Source organism: Pongo pygmaeus, chromosome 8 (assembly GCF_028885625.2).
Source record: "Pongo pygmaeus isolate AG05252 chromosome 8, NHGRI_mPonPyg2-v2.0_pri, whole genome shotgun sequence".
Taxonomy (NCBI): Eukaryota; Metazoa; Chordata; class Mammalia; order Primates; family Hominidae; genus Pongo; species Pongo pygmaeus.
Genome location: NC_072381.2, coordinates 53,418,700 through 53,432,167, shown reverse-complemented (window position 1 = coordinate 53,432,167; position 13,468 = coordinate 53,418,700). Strand labels below are relative to the sequence as shown.

Sequence of the window (13,468 nt, the reverse complement as noted above, 5' to 3'; positions counted from 1 at the left end):
AAATTCAAACTTCCAGTTAAGGGTGACATTTAAAAGTCACATTTGGCTCCTCCACATCACAAAACTTCATGATACAGCACTAAAGGATGTTTTTAAAGGCACAAGCACAACTAGATGGAAAGAACATGAGGGGAGAAAGCATTCTGGATGCAGGAAAACAGATGAGAGAGAGGCTGCTGATTTATTTAGCTGATCCAAGACAGCTAAATCCCAAACCAGCACAAAGGAGAGCACGGAAGCTGTCTGGTTTGCAAAACAAAACTCCTCAAAGACTTGGGGCTTCGCAGGACTAGATATCTCTGGAAATGAGGGCAAAAAAGGAGCTCAGGACAGGAGCACTGGGTGAAGGTTAACTTAAAAAAAGCAGTTAGGGCCAGGTGCAGTGGCTCACACCTCTAATCCCAGCACTTTGGGAGGCCAAGGCAGGCAGATCACTTGAGGTCAGGAGTTCGAGACCAGCCTAGCCAACATGGTGAAACCCCGTTTCTACTAAAAATACAAAAATTAGCCAGGTGTGCTGGCACATGCCTGTAATCCCAGCTACTCGGGAGGCTGAGACAGGAGACTTGCTTGAACCTGGGAGGTAGAGGTTGAGACGAGATTGCGCCACTGCACTTCAGCCTGGGCAACAGAGTGAGATTCTGTCTCCAAAAAAAAAAAAAAAAAAAAAAAAAAAAAAAAAAAAAAAACGAAAAAAGAGCAGTTAGATCTCAGATTTTCTGAACAATCCAGTGCCAAGAGGTGACTGCCCGCCCCCACTCAGCTGTAAAACTGGAGTTGTATTCTCTGAGAATAAAAGGGAGCCCTTTAGAATGGGGACTCTGGCCCTTTTCTTGGTGGAATATCTTACAGAACAGGAAGGTTGGGTGAACATCAGTGTGCAGACCAGTTCCTTAGCCCCCAGTCTCCATCCACATTTGGTTTCCAAGCCCCAGCAGTCAGGAGTAGCCCCCAGGAAGGAAACTGATGAATTTTCTCTCTCCAGTAAATTTCTCCAGAGGTTCTCCAGTAAAATGGCGGAGGTGGACCCCCCTGTGTATGCCCTCCCCATCCTCCGACGCCACTCAGTCAGCTCCATAGAGAACCATTCCCAAGTGGGAGTGATAGGCCTGGTTCAGCAGACATTTGAGGAAAGACTCTCATTTGAGGAACCAAGACAAAAACAGGAAGAAAACAAAAAGCAAGTTGCAGGCAGCAGATACTGTGCAGGGGGAAGAAAACTGTTATACAAAACTACTGTAATATCCTCAGAGAGAATCTGTAAATACGGAAGAGTCAGAGGAGGAACCCATCCCCAGAAGTCAGAAATAAGATATCATGAATAAAAAACTCCAAAGAAGGGTTGGATGAAAACTTGACACTCCTAGGAAGAAGAGGACAATAAGAGAGACAACCCAATGTCCAAATAGAAGGAGTTTTAGAAAGAGAGAAGAGAGAAATGAAGGAAAAAGAGTCTTTAGAGAAATGCTTGAAATAAATTCCCCAGGATGGGAGTATAAACACTAAATACTAACTGAGATAACCAAAATTACCGTGGAGGTTTGGGAAGGCGTGTGGTTGGGTGGCGGTGGGTGGAGGTGGGGGGAGGGGGTGGTGTGGGTGGAGAAGGGGCAGAAAGCAAAATCTCACTGCCCATGCTAGGAATTCCACAGACAATGACTAAAATGTAAAATCAAAAGGGAGTAACATAAGCATACTGATTAGAAATAAATATCTTAAAAAAAAGAAAAAGAAAAGAAACCTCATCTGAGAGCATAGAACGTGGTGACAGATTCAGGCAATGGCAGAGGAAGAAATTGCTGCCTCATGATAAGCTGTGTAGAACTCTTGATTCTTCAAACTGTGTGCAAGTGTAACTTTCATTGTAAAAAAAAAAGTGAAATAAGATGGAAATAATTTATTTTTGAGATTTTCAGCATACAAATAAGACAAATCAGAGCCATAGGGCAGGGACACGGGGCAGGGGAGTGAGCTGGTGACAGGGTCAGCTTGCATTTTTTCTGTGTCATTGTAATTTCTCACGTTGAGACTATCTTCATGTAACTCCATATTTTAAAGTATTTTAAAAATTTAAACAAGAAAAGAAAAACTAAAACCAAAAAAAAAAAAAGAATGCAGCAGGGCCAAAGTGCTAGAGGTTCTTTGGATGACCAGGAGGAGAATGGGGAGGCCAGGCCAGGGTCTCCCTCTTCTAGAAAGGGCCACTGAGCCCCACGCTGGCCTCTGAAGAGGGCTTGGCATATTGGAGGTTCTTGGAAGATGTGTTTAGAATGAACCTAGGAATGGGGTGGGAGGTCCACGGATGCTATGTGTCTGGCAGCCCACACCCAGTGGGGAGCCCATAGTCTCTGACGTAGGGCATAGGATGCTCATCCTACAGGCGGGAACACAAAATGCAGATGTGGGACTAGAGGACGCCTGTAGAGGGGCTTCACTGCCACACCCAGGATCTAGGTCCTCACTTTGTGGGCTGCGATAGGGGTCAGTGAAGGTTGTGGGTTGCTTATACTTGGCCATCAGAGCCTCAAGAGGAGAGTCATCCTGCAGCAGCACAGATAGGGGCTGGCTAGGACCAGGCTGGAAGCAGAAAGGCCACTTAGATGGGGCTGGTGTTCTAATATCAGCTGAGGCCAAGAAAATCCTCACCATGCTGGAACAAGGGCTGGGGGCTTTGGAAGAAGCAGGGGAGGGAACATGGCAGGTGGAGTTTGGAATCCACACTTCCCCCTCCCACCTACCTGCCATGCCTGATGCAACATTATGTTCTAGAAGAGGCAATTTAAAAATCACTTTGAGAGAAGGCTAGGTTTCTGTTGTATGTTTTATTTTTTTTCCAGGAGAATAAGTGAGGTAAGCTCAGCAATAAGGAGCCATAGAAGATTGATTTAAAATTTGATGTAATTGAGTAAAAGCTTGCGACTGGTGGGGAGAAAGACAAGATGGATGGGAAAGCACATGCACTTCTAGGAGAGGAACATTAATATTGGACAGTCGGAAACCAGAAACCTTTAAGAAAGAGGACACCTCAGGGGAAGAAAGAGAGGCCATCCTATCCCATAGCTTGAAGGTCACAGGAATATTTCAGCCTGCAGGGAATCTTCATTCCCCAGCCCATTGTTTACCAAATTTGCACGTCAAAAACAAAAACAAAAAACAAAATGTTGCTTTCATGAACTCTGTGTTAGTCCATTCTCCCATTGCTATAAAGAAATACCTGAGACTGGATAATTTTTTTTTTAAAGAGGTTTAATTGGCTCATAGTTCCGCATGCTGTACAGGAAGTACTATGCTGACCTCTACTCTGCTTCTGGAGATGCCTCAGGAAAGTTACAATCATGGCGGAAGGCAAAGAGGGAGCAGTCACGTCACATGGCCAGAGCAGGAGCAAAAGAGAGAACAGGGAGGTGCCACATACACTTTTAAACCACCAGATTTCATGAGAATTCACTCTCTATTTTGAGGACAGCACCAAGAAGATGGTGCTAACCACTCAAGAGAAACTACCCCCATGATCCAATTACCTTCCACCAGGCCCCATCTCCAACACTGGGGATTACAATTAAACATGAGATTTGGATGGAGACACAGAGCCAAACCATATCATGCTCCTTCCCTGAGTCCTTGACCTGGAGTAGATGCCTGGGTTGTCTCCATTTCTCAAATGAGGAAACTGAAGGACTGACATCAGGCCAAGACTAACAGGTACTCACTCTCAGATAGCGCCTGAAGGCTGGCACAAGTTCAGTGAGACTGCTAGGACAACCCCTTGCTGTGCCATTAATGTCTGCCCACAAAAACCTCACACCTTTGGCTGGCTCTATCTTCCATGGCCCTCATCTCAGCACCACCTGGGGGTATGATGAAGATGCCATCAGGTGTCGGAGCTCATCTTGTGCTCACAGCTCACAGGACCGCCCCCGTGTCAGATGCCCTTCACTTCTAGACTTCATAACCTCCACCCAGCTCAAGTTGATTTAGCAAACCCTAACTGTGCATCCTTTGTAAGCTGTAAATTGTTACTCAAACCAGCCAAGAGGATGTCACTACTATTATTATTACATTACTGTTTTGATATTGCTGTTGTTATTTATAACACTTCCTCAATTTAATTTCTGTTCTCCATTCTAGATCATAAACCTCATTCAGGTAGGGCTTCAATCTGTCTTATTATTTCTCTTTTCCTATCACCTAGCAGTACTTGACACATAATTGGTATCCAGTAATATTGGATGCTTACATGAATAATTGAATGAATGAATGAATGAACGAAGAAAAATAAATGGAATGAATGAGTGCATAGTGTGACCCAGATTTGTATTAGATCCTCAATGGAAAAATAATTTATTGCTTTTGTAAAGTGCCTGAGAACTGGCAAAGAGCTTATTGACTGCCTTCCCTATTAGATTGTAAGCCCATCAAGGTGAGGTTTTTGTCTATCTTGTTTATTTCTGTGTCTCAGTATCCAGAACAATGTCTGACACATATTAGAAGCTCAATAAACACTTGTTCAATAAACATTCACGCAGCATCTCCACAAGGCCAGGCACAATCAATTTCCATTGTACTGGTGGAGAATGTGGGGCTCAACAAGGTAGAATGAAAGCTTGCATACTATAATGGAAAAAACCATAATATTTGGAACCAGAATACCTGGCTTCAAGTCCCAGTTATACCACCTACTAGCTATAGATTTGGGAAGATCATTGAAGCCCTCTTGTTCCTACTTTTGGTGTGGTCCTTTGAGGCTGTGGCTTCACTAAGCATTGGACAAATGGAAGCTGCTGTGGTTGATAGTGTTGTCAATGCTGCCTAAACAGTCAGAGATAAGACTGTTACAATTCTTAGAATGGGTTCTGAAATGAAAGACCTTCAAGAAGCATGCAAAGGCATCAAATATGAAATATAAAAAGGAAGATGCAGATCTAGAAAACAGTGATTGCCTGAACATGTAGAGCTCCCTGAGACCAGCCCTTCAGATGGTCCTCACTCCCTTTCTTGATTAGGAGTCCAGACTAGTGGGTGGTAGGTCTGCCACGAATACCTGGTGTCTAAATTTTAGCATGTCATATTACAGGATCTTGCGTGATAGAGAAAAATGGCAGATTTCTTGTGAGTAACCAGGATGGTTCTAGCTGGTAACCAGAAAAGATATTTCACCCTCTGAACCGCAGTTTCCTCCTTATAAATTGAGAATAACCACACCTACCTTATAGGAGTGTGGTGAGAATAAACTCATGCTGTAAATCATGTAGGAAATACCCTAGTGGTGGCCTTCTCCCCTGGGTGAAACTTTACCCAATGAAGGTTTAGCAAATCATGCAACACAATCAAACAGTGGAATCTAGGGGCAGGCAATATGGCTCCAACCTCACCTCTGCCTTACTTCGTGAGTTTGATCAACAGTTTGAATCTAAATAAAAGCTAACTTTTATATATCTGATGAACCAGGCTCTGTTCTAAGTGTTTTGCATGTATTAACTTGCTTTAATTCCCACAGCAACTCTGCAAGATATATGGTAGATAATCCCAAAGATGGTTGCCACTCATTCCTGCCCCTTCTCCCGACAAGCAGAGTCTATTTCCCTTCCCCTTGAATCTGAGCTGTCTTTGTGACTATTTGACAAACAGAATAAGACAGAAGTGATGCTGTGCCATTTCCAGGTTTAGTCTCTGTTAACTTAAAAATCACACAATTTATAAATTTAGAAAGGAGATCTTATTTTTCGTAAAGAGTTACAACCTGCAGGCTGGCCATCTGCAGACTGGGAAGCATAGCCTCTGATAGACCCGGAAAGGCAGGCACTTTGAGGGAATGGATGGTAAGGCAGGAATTTATGCTGAACAGATTAGCTAAGTAGGGTTACAGGAGGAGCTACGAATATTCACAAAGAGGGTCCTGACGCATGCCTACTGAACATCCATATTAAATGTGACTCATATTCACTCTGGAGCAGAGGCTTAACATTTAAATGCATTGCAGGTAGGCCCTATACAGCAACAGGTGAAGCAGGGACATGAAGGCCCTCCGTGTGCAGCCTCTTGTTAGCCAGTCAGGGCCAGCCTATGGTTGGCGGTCTTTTATCAGGAGAAAGTTACTGACATCCATCTCTTGTCCAATCAAAGCTGTAGTTGTGACTTGTGGACCAGGGGTTGGGGGTCAGTTAGTCAAGGTCTAATGGTGAACTACAATTGTTTTAGCACTTGTTTCTTAGGGCCAGTGCCTGTTTAACTGCTAGAGAAAAAGAAAAACCTGTGGCAGTCAGAACATTGTTTATTCTTTAAGTGTAGGGGTGTATGACTTAACTGTGGGTTGGAATGGCCTTGGGTCTTATTTATAATTTGGTATCTTATTGCCATAAAGTCAGTTGTATGATCGCTACTGTAATGTTATTGCTGGTCGGATGTGGTGTCTAAACTGAAGAAGGATGTAGCAAGGCATGTTTGACCTCCTCTCACAGCCAGGAACTCAGTTTTTAAGGTTTCCCTAGGTTCCCCTTGGCCAAGAGTGTATTTATTTGGTCAGGTGGGAGCCTTAGGATTTAATTGTAGTTCTCATCCCTAAGAAACCAAGCATGTTTCTGCTTTGCTCTGAAAAGCCGCCACCATGCTGTAAAAATGTTTGAATGGACCACAGAATGATGAGGAAGCATGGACGAGAGAAAAACCACACAGCCTAGATGAATGAGTGAGGCCTTCCTTCCTGGACCTTATAGCCCAGCTCAGCTGCCGAATGCAACTGTGTCAGTGACTCTGGACCAAGCTATAGAGAGCAGAAGAACCATCCACTGATCCCTGCCATGGTATCATGACAAATAATGGATCACTATTTTGTAGGCAATAAGTTTTGGAGTTTTCTTACACAGCAGCAGATGATTGAAACAATTTAAGAATGAGTACTATCACCACTGTCCCAATAGGGAAACTGAGGCACAAGAGATTAGGTGACTTTCTTAAGATGCACAGAAACTAGAACAAGGGAGGGGAAGCCCCACCAAGCTTTTCCATTGTCAGACCAGGTCACTTCTGGAGAGTGACAGTCCCCTCAAGGCACTATATTTTCAAGAACAGGGCAGTAACGATGGAGAGGAGTCCAAACTCCTGTCCATAGGAGGAATAACTGAATAAGTCATCTGGAGAAAAGAAATCTTGCCAAGGGGCAGTATATGAAGCTCTGAATCCTCATATGAACAAGACCAGAAGACAAATGGACAGACTCCCTGATTTGTCTTCTACACTCCATTCCACACTTCATTCTGATGGAGTGATCTACTGGGTGGTAGTGGGCTCCAGTCCCTGGTGCTGGACAAGTAGAGGCCAGACTATCACTAGGCTAAGTGGCTTGGAGAAGAGCTGACCACTGGGTAGCAAGTTGGCCAGAGATGATCTCCAAGAGCCCTCTCAACTCCAAAAGTCAAAAGTTCATCCGAGACCTTATAAGGCAAAGAGGAATAGAGGAACAAGAACTACATTCAGCCAAATCCTAGCAGTTTTCAGAAGTTCCACCCTAGATGAGTCAAAAACAAGGCCAAAGAAGCAGGCATGCTCTGGAGGTCTGGCCAGAGCAGGGCAGTTTCCCAGAAGTCCCACTGTGGGCGCCCCTGGCTGTCCTCAATGGCCATTTTGTGCAGAGCGTTTGGAACCCTGGCTCCACTATTGAGCCAGGTGAAGGTCTCTGGGGAGACACAGTTGGTGGCAAGAGAGCTGATGGATGCGGACCTTGATGCCATGGGACCCTTGAAGATAGGGTCACTCATGGATCTCATTGCTCTTGGTGAATTTGCCCCTGACCTCCTGAGAAGCCCTGAAGAATCTAACTTCACTCCCTCCTTCCTACTTCCCACCTGCAAGTCTCTGTCCACAAAAGAACAAGCAGCTGATTACCTCCCAAGCTGCTCCCATAGATCTTGCCACAGCAAATTTCAGTCGATCTATCTATACTCAGAAAAAAACAAACCTGAGCATAAAATACAGGCTCTGGTGCATCCCCCAGACCCTCTCTGCCCCAGGATAAGCCAGCAATGATTGAAAAGTGTCTTCTGCAGCACGTTAGAGAGCACCTTGAGTTAATTAGGAACTGAGCTTCACACTCCCATTAGTGTTGCAGAAGAAAAATTAAACAACAGATATTTCCTTTTTTAAAATGTCCTGGGGGACAACTTGAAATGCTTCTTCTGTGAAGAATTACTCATTGGAGTCATAAAAAGAGAGAGGGGTATCATTTATTTAGGTTGAACTATGAGACTTTGTGGCTTTTTTAAAGGGATGCTCTATTTTTGCAGCTATTTTAGAACCATAATTCCCCACTATTAAACATATCAAAATGAAAATTCTATTCAAGCAAGTTATTTTAAATCAAATATAAATTTATTTACTAAATTGAAATTGGCAGTAGCAGCCGTGTTTTTAAACAAATTTCAAACAATATTTAGTTAAAACCATTTTTTCTGCGTGTCAAAGAAAAACACAAGATTTAAGTAATCACACAAAAATACATTTTAAGGTTTATTTTATACCATCCTGCAGGGTTCTGAGAGCAGGCCCTTGAAATGACAGCATCAGCAATATCTGGGGACTAATGTATGGACAGCAAAATTTTGCCACTGTTCTAGGAAAAGGAAATCAAGTTAGAAGAGGCCTGATGACACTTCAGGACCAAATAAATCACAAGTGACAATGTCTTGATTGCCCCCGAATTGTTTTGCACCCAGAGATATACTGCCTACAAGACGGATTTTCACCTTCTAAAAATGACTTTTGTGTTTCCTCCAGTGTTACCGGTAGTAATGAGCTTCTCTCAGGGTCTGCTAATTTAAGTCAGCATGGATATTAGTTTACAGCACTTAAAGGTCTCCCACTTACAATAGAGCAATCCTTTGGCTTTCATTGCAACCCAGTTAATTTACAGTAATATGTAGAAAACTGATAGTTAAATTATGAGTTTTATCAATCACAAGGCAGAAAAATGAGTCAAGTAACATTGAAGCAGCATGGGAAACATATTTTATTCATTGTTCAGAAGAGCATAACTTATGTTTCATTGTGTTTGGAGCATTCTAGCTCCTTAATGCATTGGTGGAATACTGAGTTACAGCTGATCAGCATAATGGAGGTGGTTTGGGAGGGCTGCCGAGGACGATGGGTACATTTCCCAAATGGACTGTGGCCTTTGCTAAAGACAGGGATGAGGTGTGCCTTCCTCAGCAAAATGCAGCCAGTGCCCCTTGGCAGCAGTTGGCTCAGCAGGTCAGCCTGGCACAGCCAGGGCAGGTCAATGCAAAAGTGTCTATACCATGTTACTCAGGCTAACCTGTGCTCAACTAAGCAGCATGGCAGCCTCTCTCACAGAGACACCATATACCCCAGAGCATAACACTAGTTTCAGGGCCTCCCAGAAATAAGACAGAATCAAACCATTTTCAGCCAAAGGAGGGCCCCACCCACTCCAAGGAGGGGCCCTGGACCCAGCATCAACATGTCCCAAAGGTGTATTTTGAGCAGAAAAACATCTTCCAAGAGTGTGCTCTTAGGCTCAGGACAAGAAGGGACAGCACCAGTGCTCCCAGTCTGAGCAGCTGGGTCTGTTCATCGTGGACAGAGAAGACTGGAAACACTGTGCAACCCCGGAAAACATGGCAGGGACCATGGCATGGAAGAGCAGGCCGGTGGTTCAGTGCTGCCAACGCAGGCAGTGGAGAGGCCCTGTGTCCCCATGGGCTCCTCCTGGTGGGGGTGGGGGCCAAGCAGCACCTACCAAGAGCTCCCAGTTCTGGAGGAACAGGAGAGGCTGTTTCACACCCAGTCGGCAGGCTCTGAAGAGCAGCGGAGACGGTGAGCATCACAGTGGTGCAGCAGTTAACGCCCATATCCACCTGAGTCCGAGATCAGAGAAAATACTAAAAAGTGGGTGGTCACTCCCTCTGGAGAGGCTCAGAGCATGTGCCCTCTGAGGGCTGGTTCCCTGTGAACACACCTGCCTCGACTGCAGTGTCTGATGCAGCCACCAAACGCCATGGGCAGCCAGAGGGATTCAGCTCATCTGAGTTTCCCCCTTAGCCCCTCCACATGGAACAAAAGGTACTTCAGGGGGCAAAGAGGCCTACCATATGGTCCAGTAAGCCAAGGAGGAAGCAGGGTCATTTGCACACTCCCAGGATCTCATGCTTCCCAGGGCATGTCATTCAGCCAGGAATGGGCATAGGGTCCACAACCCCTCTTGGACAGTGATCTAGATCAGTCTTTTCTGGGCTACCTCCAATGCTCCAGTCCAAAAAGTGAGGCAGGAAGCGGGTACTACATGGCCATCACAGCTTGAGCCAGAACCTAGACATGCCATGCTCAGTGCTTCCAACCATCAGAGTAAGACAGCTCCCATAAACCCAAGGCCCCCAGAGTCAAAGTAGATGAGACTGACCTCTCCTTTCTTTTTCCTTCCCAACATCCAACCCAAGGAGAAAGGAAATCATCATTATTAGTTAAATGGATTTACCAGCATGGAAATACAATGTTTAATTAGTGCTATGATTTTATAACTTCTTTGTTCATGTGGCCAGGTGATCAGCTAAGGACAAAATTCTCTAACACTTTTCTCAAAATAACATCTAATTAGTAAAATGAACAACGTTGAATGTCCTTGAGATCCCAGCAGCTGAACATAATAAAAGTTTACCTTTCACTGCAGTAATGTCTGTGGTGGGCCAGATGTTGGCCTCATCTGTCTCTGTGGTCACCAAGGTTGACTCGGGGGAGAGATAGGAGAGAGGACTGGAGGTCACTGGCAGTTTTTAAAGGACCAGGCCTGGAAGTGGATGCTGTCATTCCTGCCCAATCCCACTGGCCAGAACCCCATCCCATGGCCCCAACCTAAGCACAAAGGACACTCAGAGAGCAGCCCATGGAGATTTGATGACACTAATGGTCTGCCCCAAATGTGTTGTAAAATCACGTGCACCTTGGCCTCTCCTCCCTTCTCCCAGGGCAAGCTAAACACTAGAGGATTCAGGAGCTCCCCTGGGTAAGCATTCTGTTCACTAGTCACTTCCACATTAATCCTGCTGCATCCCTGTGGCACTACTCAGCACCCAGCCCTGGGCTGCCACCAAGGCCAGGACACTAGTACTAGTGACTCTTCCCAACGTGGCATGGCATCTCATTCCCATGAGCATGGTCGCAGGCATTAGAATGTTCACATGAATGACACGACTGAGAGGAAGAGAGGCTGAGCCCAAGGCCACTGGGTGAGGACCAGTAGTGCAGCCTCAACTACAGGGTCTTCTGCAGGGCTCAGGAATCCAGTGAGATGAGACTGCCTGAAGGGGTAGACCCCAGGAGCGACTCAGGGAAAGTCACGGGCACGCTGTTTGGCACGGAGTCTAGTGCAAGGTCCTGGCTTACCACAGAGCAACCGGAACTTTGCAAAGAGGACCCACTCACCCTGAAAAGGGCACTCCCTAGGGTTTGGAAGAGGCTGTGAGCTCTGAGACCTGAAGGTTCTTGAGGGCTCCACCAGGGTTTCCAGCTTAGGCTGCAAGTCTATCCCAGGTCTCAGGCCCCAGGCCCTGGGCTCATTCTTGGCTCCCAGCTGGACTTACACAGGCTCAGGGTCTGAGCTGTGCAGCCCTGAGAGTAAGGGCTTTAGGGGCTGTGGCCCGTTGGGAGGGATAGGGAAGGTGCCTGGAGCCAGTGTTCTGACTTCAAAGCCCCTGCTCTCTGCAGAACATGGTGCTGACCTCAACACACTGTCCCTGTGGCACACCGCATGTGCTGAAGATTTTCTAAGAGGACCATGGATAGCCTCATGACACAGTGAAGAAGCAGAGCGTTCCCAGGGCTGATCTGCTGACTTCAGACCTGTAGATCATACAAGAGCATTTGGAGTTCACAGGTTCACAGGTGGCAGCATCACTGTGGAATCTGTTGGAAGAAGCTTCAAGACAAAGTCATCGGCAAGGAAAGAAGCTGGACAAATGATGTATCTCAACTCCTTAGGGAGGGAACGTTCTTTTACCAAGAACTCAATTGTCTCCAATTTTTACAATGCCTTTTTAAATCTGTGTTCTGGACAGTCATGGGGCATGGCTACAGGCTTGTGTGATAAGGAAGCAAGGAGGATGCTTCCCTCCTTGGCACTGAACTTCATTCTCATCTGTATTATTTATGTACAACTCAGAGACATTCAGTTCCTGGTTGGGTGTCAGGTGGATAAAGGTTTTTAAGATTGATCTGAGACCCCAATCAGAGTTAACAGAGATAAGGAACCCTGAGCGATTGCTTTCTAAAACATGCCTGCCATTTTCCAAGATGCTGCCTGTGGAGGATTTTATCAGGAGACTTGGTAAAAAGAATTGCAGAAGTTGTTTCTTCAGGCAGTCTCCTAGACAAAGTGAAAAATGAAGACTTCCCAGAGAGCCAGTCTTTGATCATGTTGAAAAGAGCTGAATTCAGACTGCAAAGACCTCAAACTGTCGCAAACTCCAAAGGCTGGCCAATAGGAGGATTACAGACATCCCGGGCCCTGCAGGAGGTCCCCATGGACTGTCATCACACACTAGGAAGCAGGGCCCTGCCTTCACCGTGCTAGGACTCCTGAAGTCTGTTTCACACCTCATTTCACGGCACAAGCAATGGTATTATTAGGGGAGGGGAGATTGTTTCTACAAACAGACCAAACAAATGATACAGCGACCAAAATGAGTTTGAAGTCATTATTATGATAATTCATATTTATATAGGCCCCTAGTGCGTATACAGCACTATCTCAGATGGCCCAGTGACAAATCTGGGACAAATATCTTCATTTTTACACATAAAGAAACCAGGCCTCAGCCTGGTGGAACAGGCTGGAACACACCTGTCTGTGTTCTACGTAAGCGGCAATGTCACAGTAATTACAAACCCTATAATAATTCTAAGTGTTTCTATCTATTCACACTCCTATAAAATGTTCATGCACAGAGTCTACTCCTTGGCCCTATAATAATGCATGATCACAGCAACAGCACTTACTCTCACTGGGCACTAAACCTGGGGAAATCCTCAAAACACCTCCACATTGCAGAGGAGGAAATGGAGGTTCAGCTGGGTTGGTGGAGGACCTGTCTGACCCTGACACCCAGTCATGAGCTCACACAAAACCTCTGCAGCACTGCCCTTTCTTAGGATGCTGCCATTCTGAGTACCTGCTACAGCCCAGCTCCATTCCACACCCTCTGCTCACTTGATCCCGTTTAATTCTCAGAGATCTGTGAGGGAGATGCCACTACCCCATTTAACAGAGAGAGAAACTGAGGCTAAACTTGTCCCATAGTTTACTATCACTAAGCAGTGGTGTCAGGATTGAAACCAGATCTGTCTGGGGCTAAAACCTGTGAGGTTTCCATGACGGTCTTACAGGATCTCGGATTTATTATGTAATGGGTGCTTATCTTTTTACGATTTGGGTGAGTTCTGGGTGTGAGACATCTGACTAGAG

General features: G+C 45.5%; 1 protein-coding gene across 10 annotated transcripts in view; it reads left to right on the top strand.

The window, feature by feature from the left end:
* Nucleotides 1-13,468, top strand: part of ARHGAP22 (Rho GTPase activating protein 22) — a 209,292-nt gene that overhangs the window by 77,844 nt on the left and 117,980 nt on the right. For 2 of the 10 annotated variants that reach the window (XM_063669871.1, XM_054436177.2), the window contains exon 3: nt 2,838-4,266. The exons of 7 other annotated variants lie outside the window; for them this stretch is intronic. In XM_063669871.1, the coding sequence (XP_063525941.1) occupies nt 2,838-2,849 (12 nt within the window). In that variant the 3' untranslated portion in view covers nt 2,850-4,266. Of the gene's footprint in view, nt 1-2,837; nt 4,267-13,468 lie in introns of those variants that run through there. One more of the 10 variants, XM_054436176.2, reaches the window with a different exon arrangement.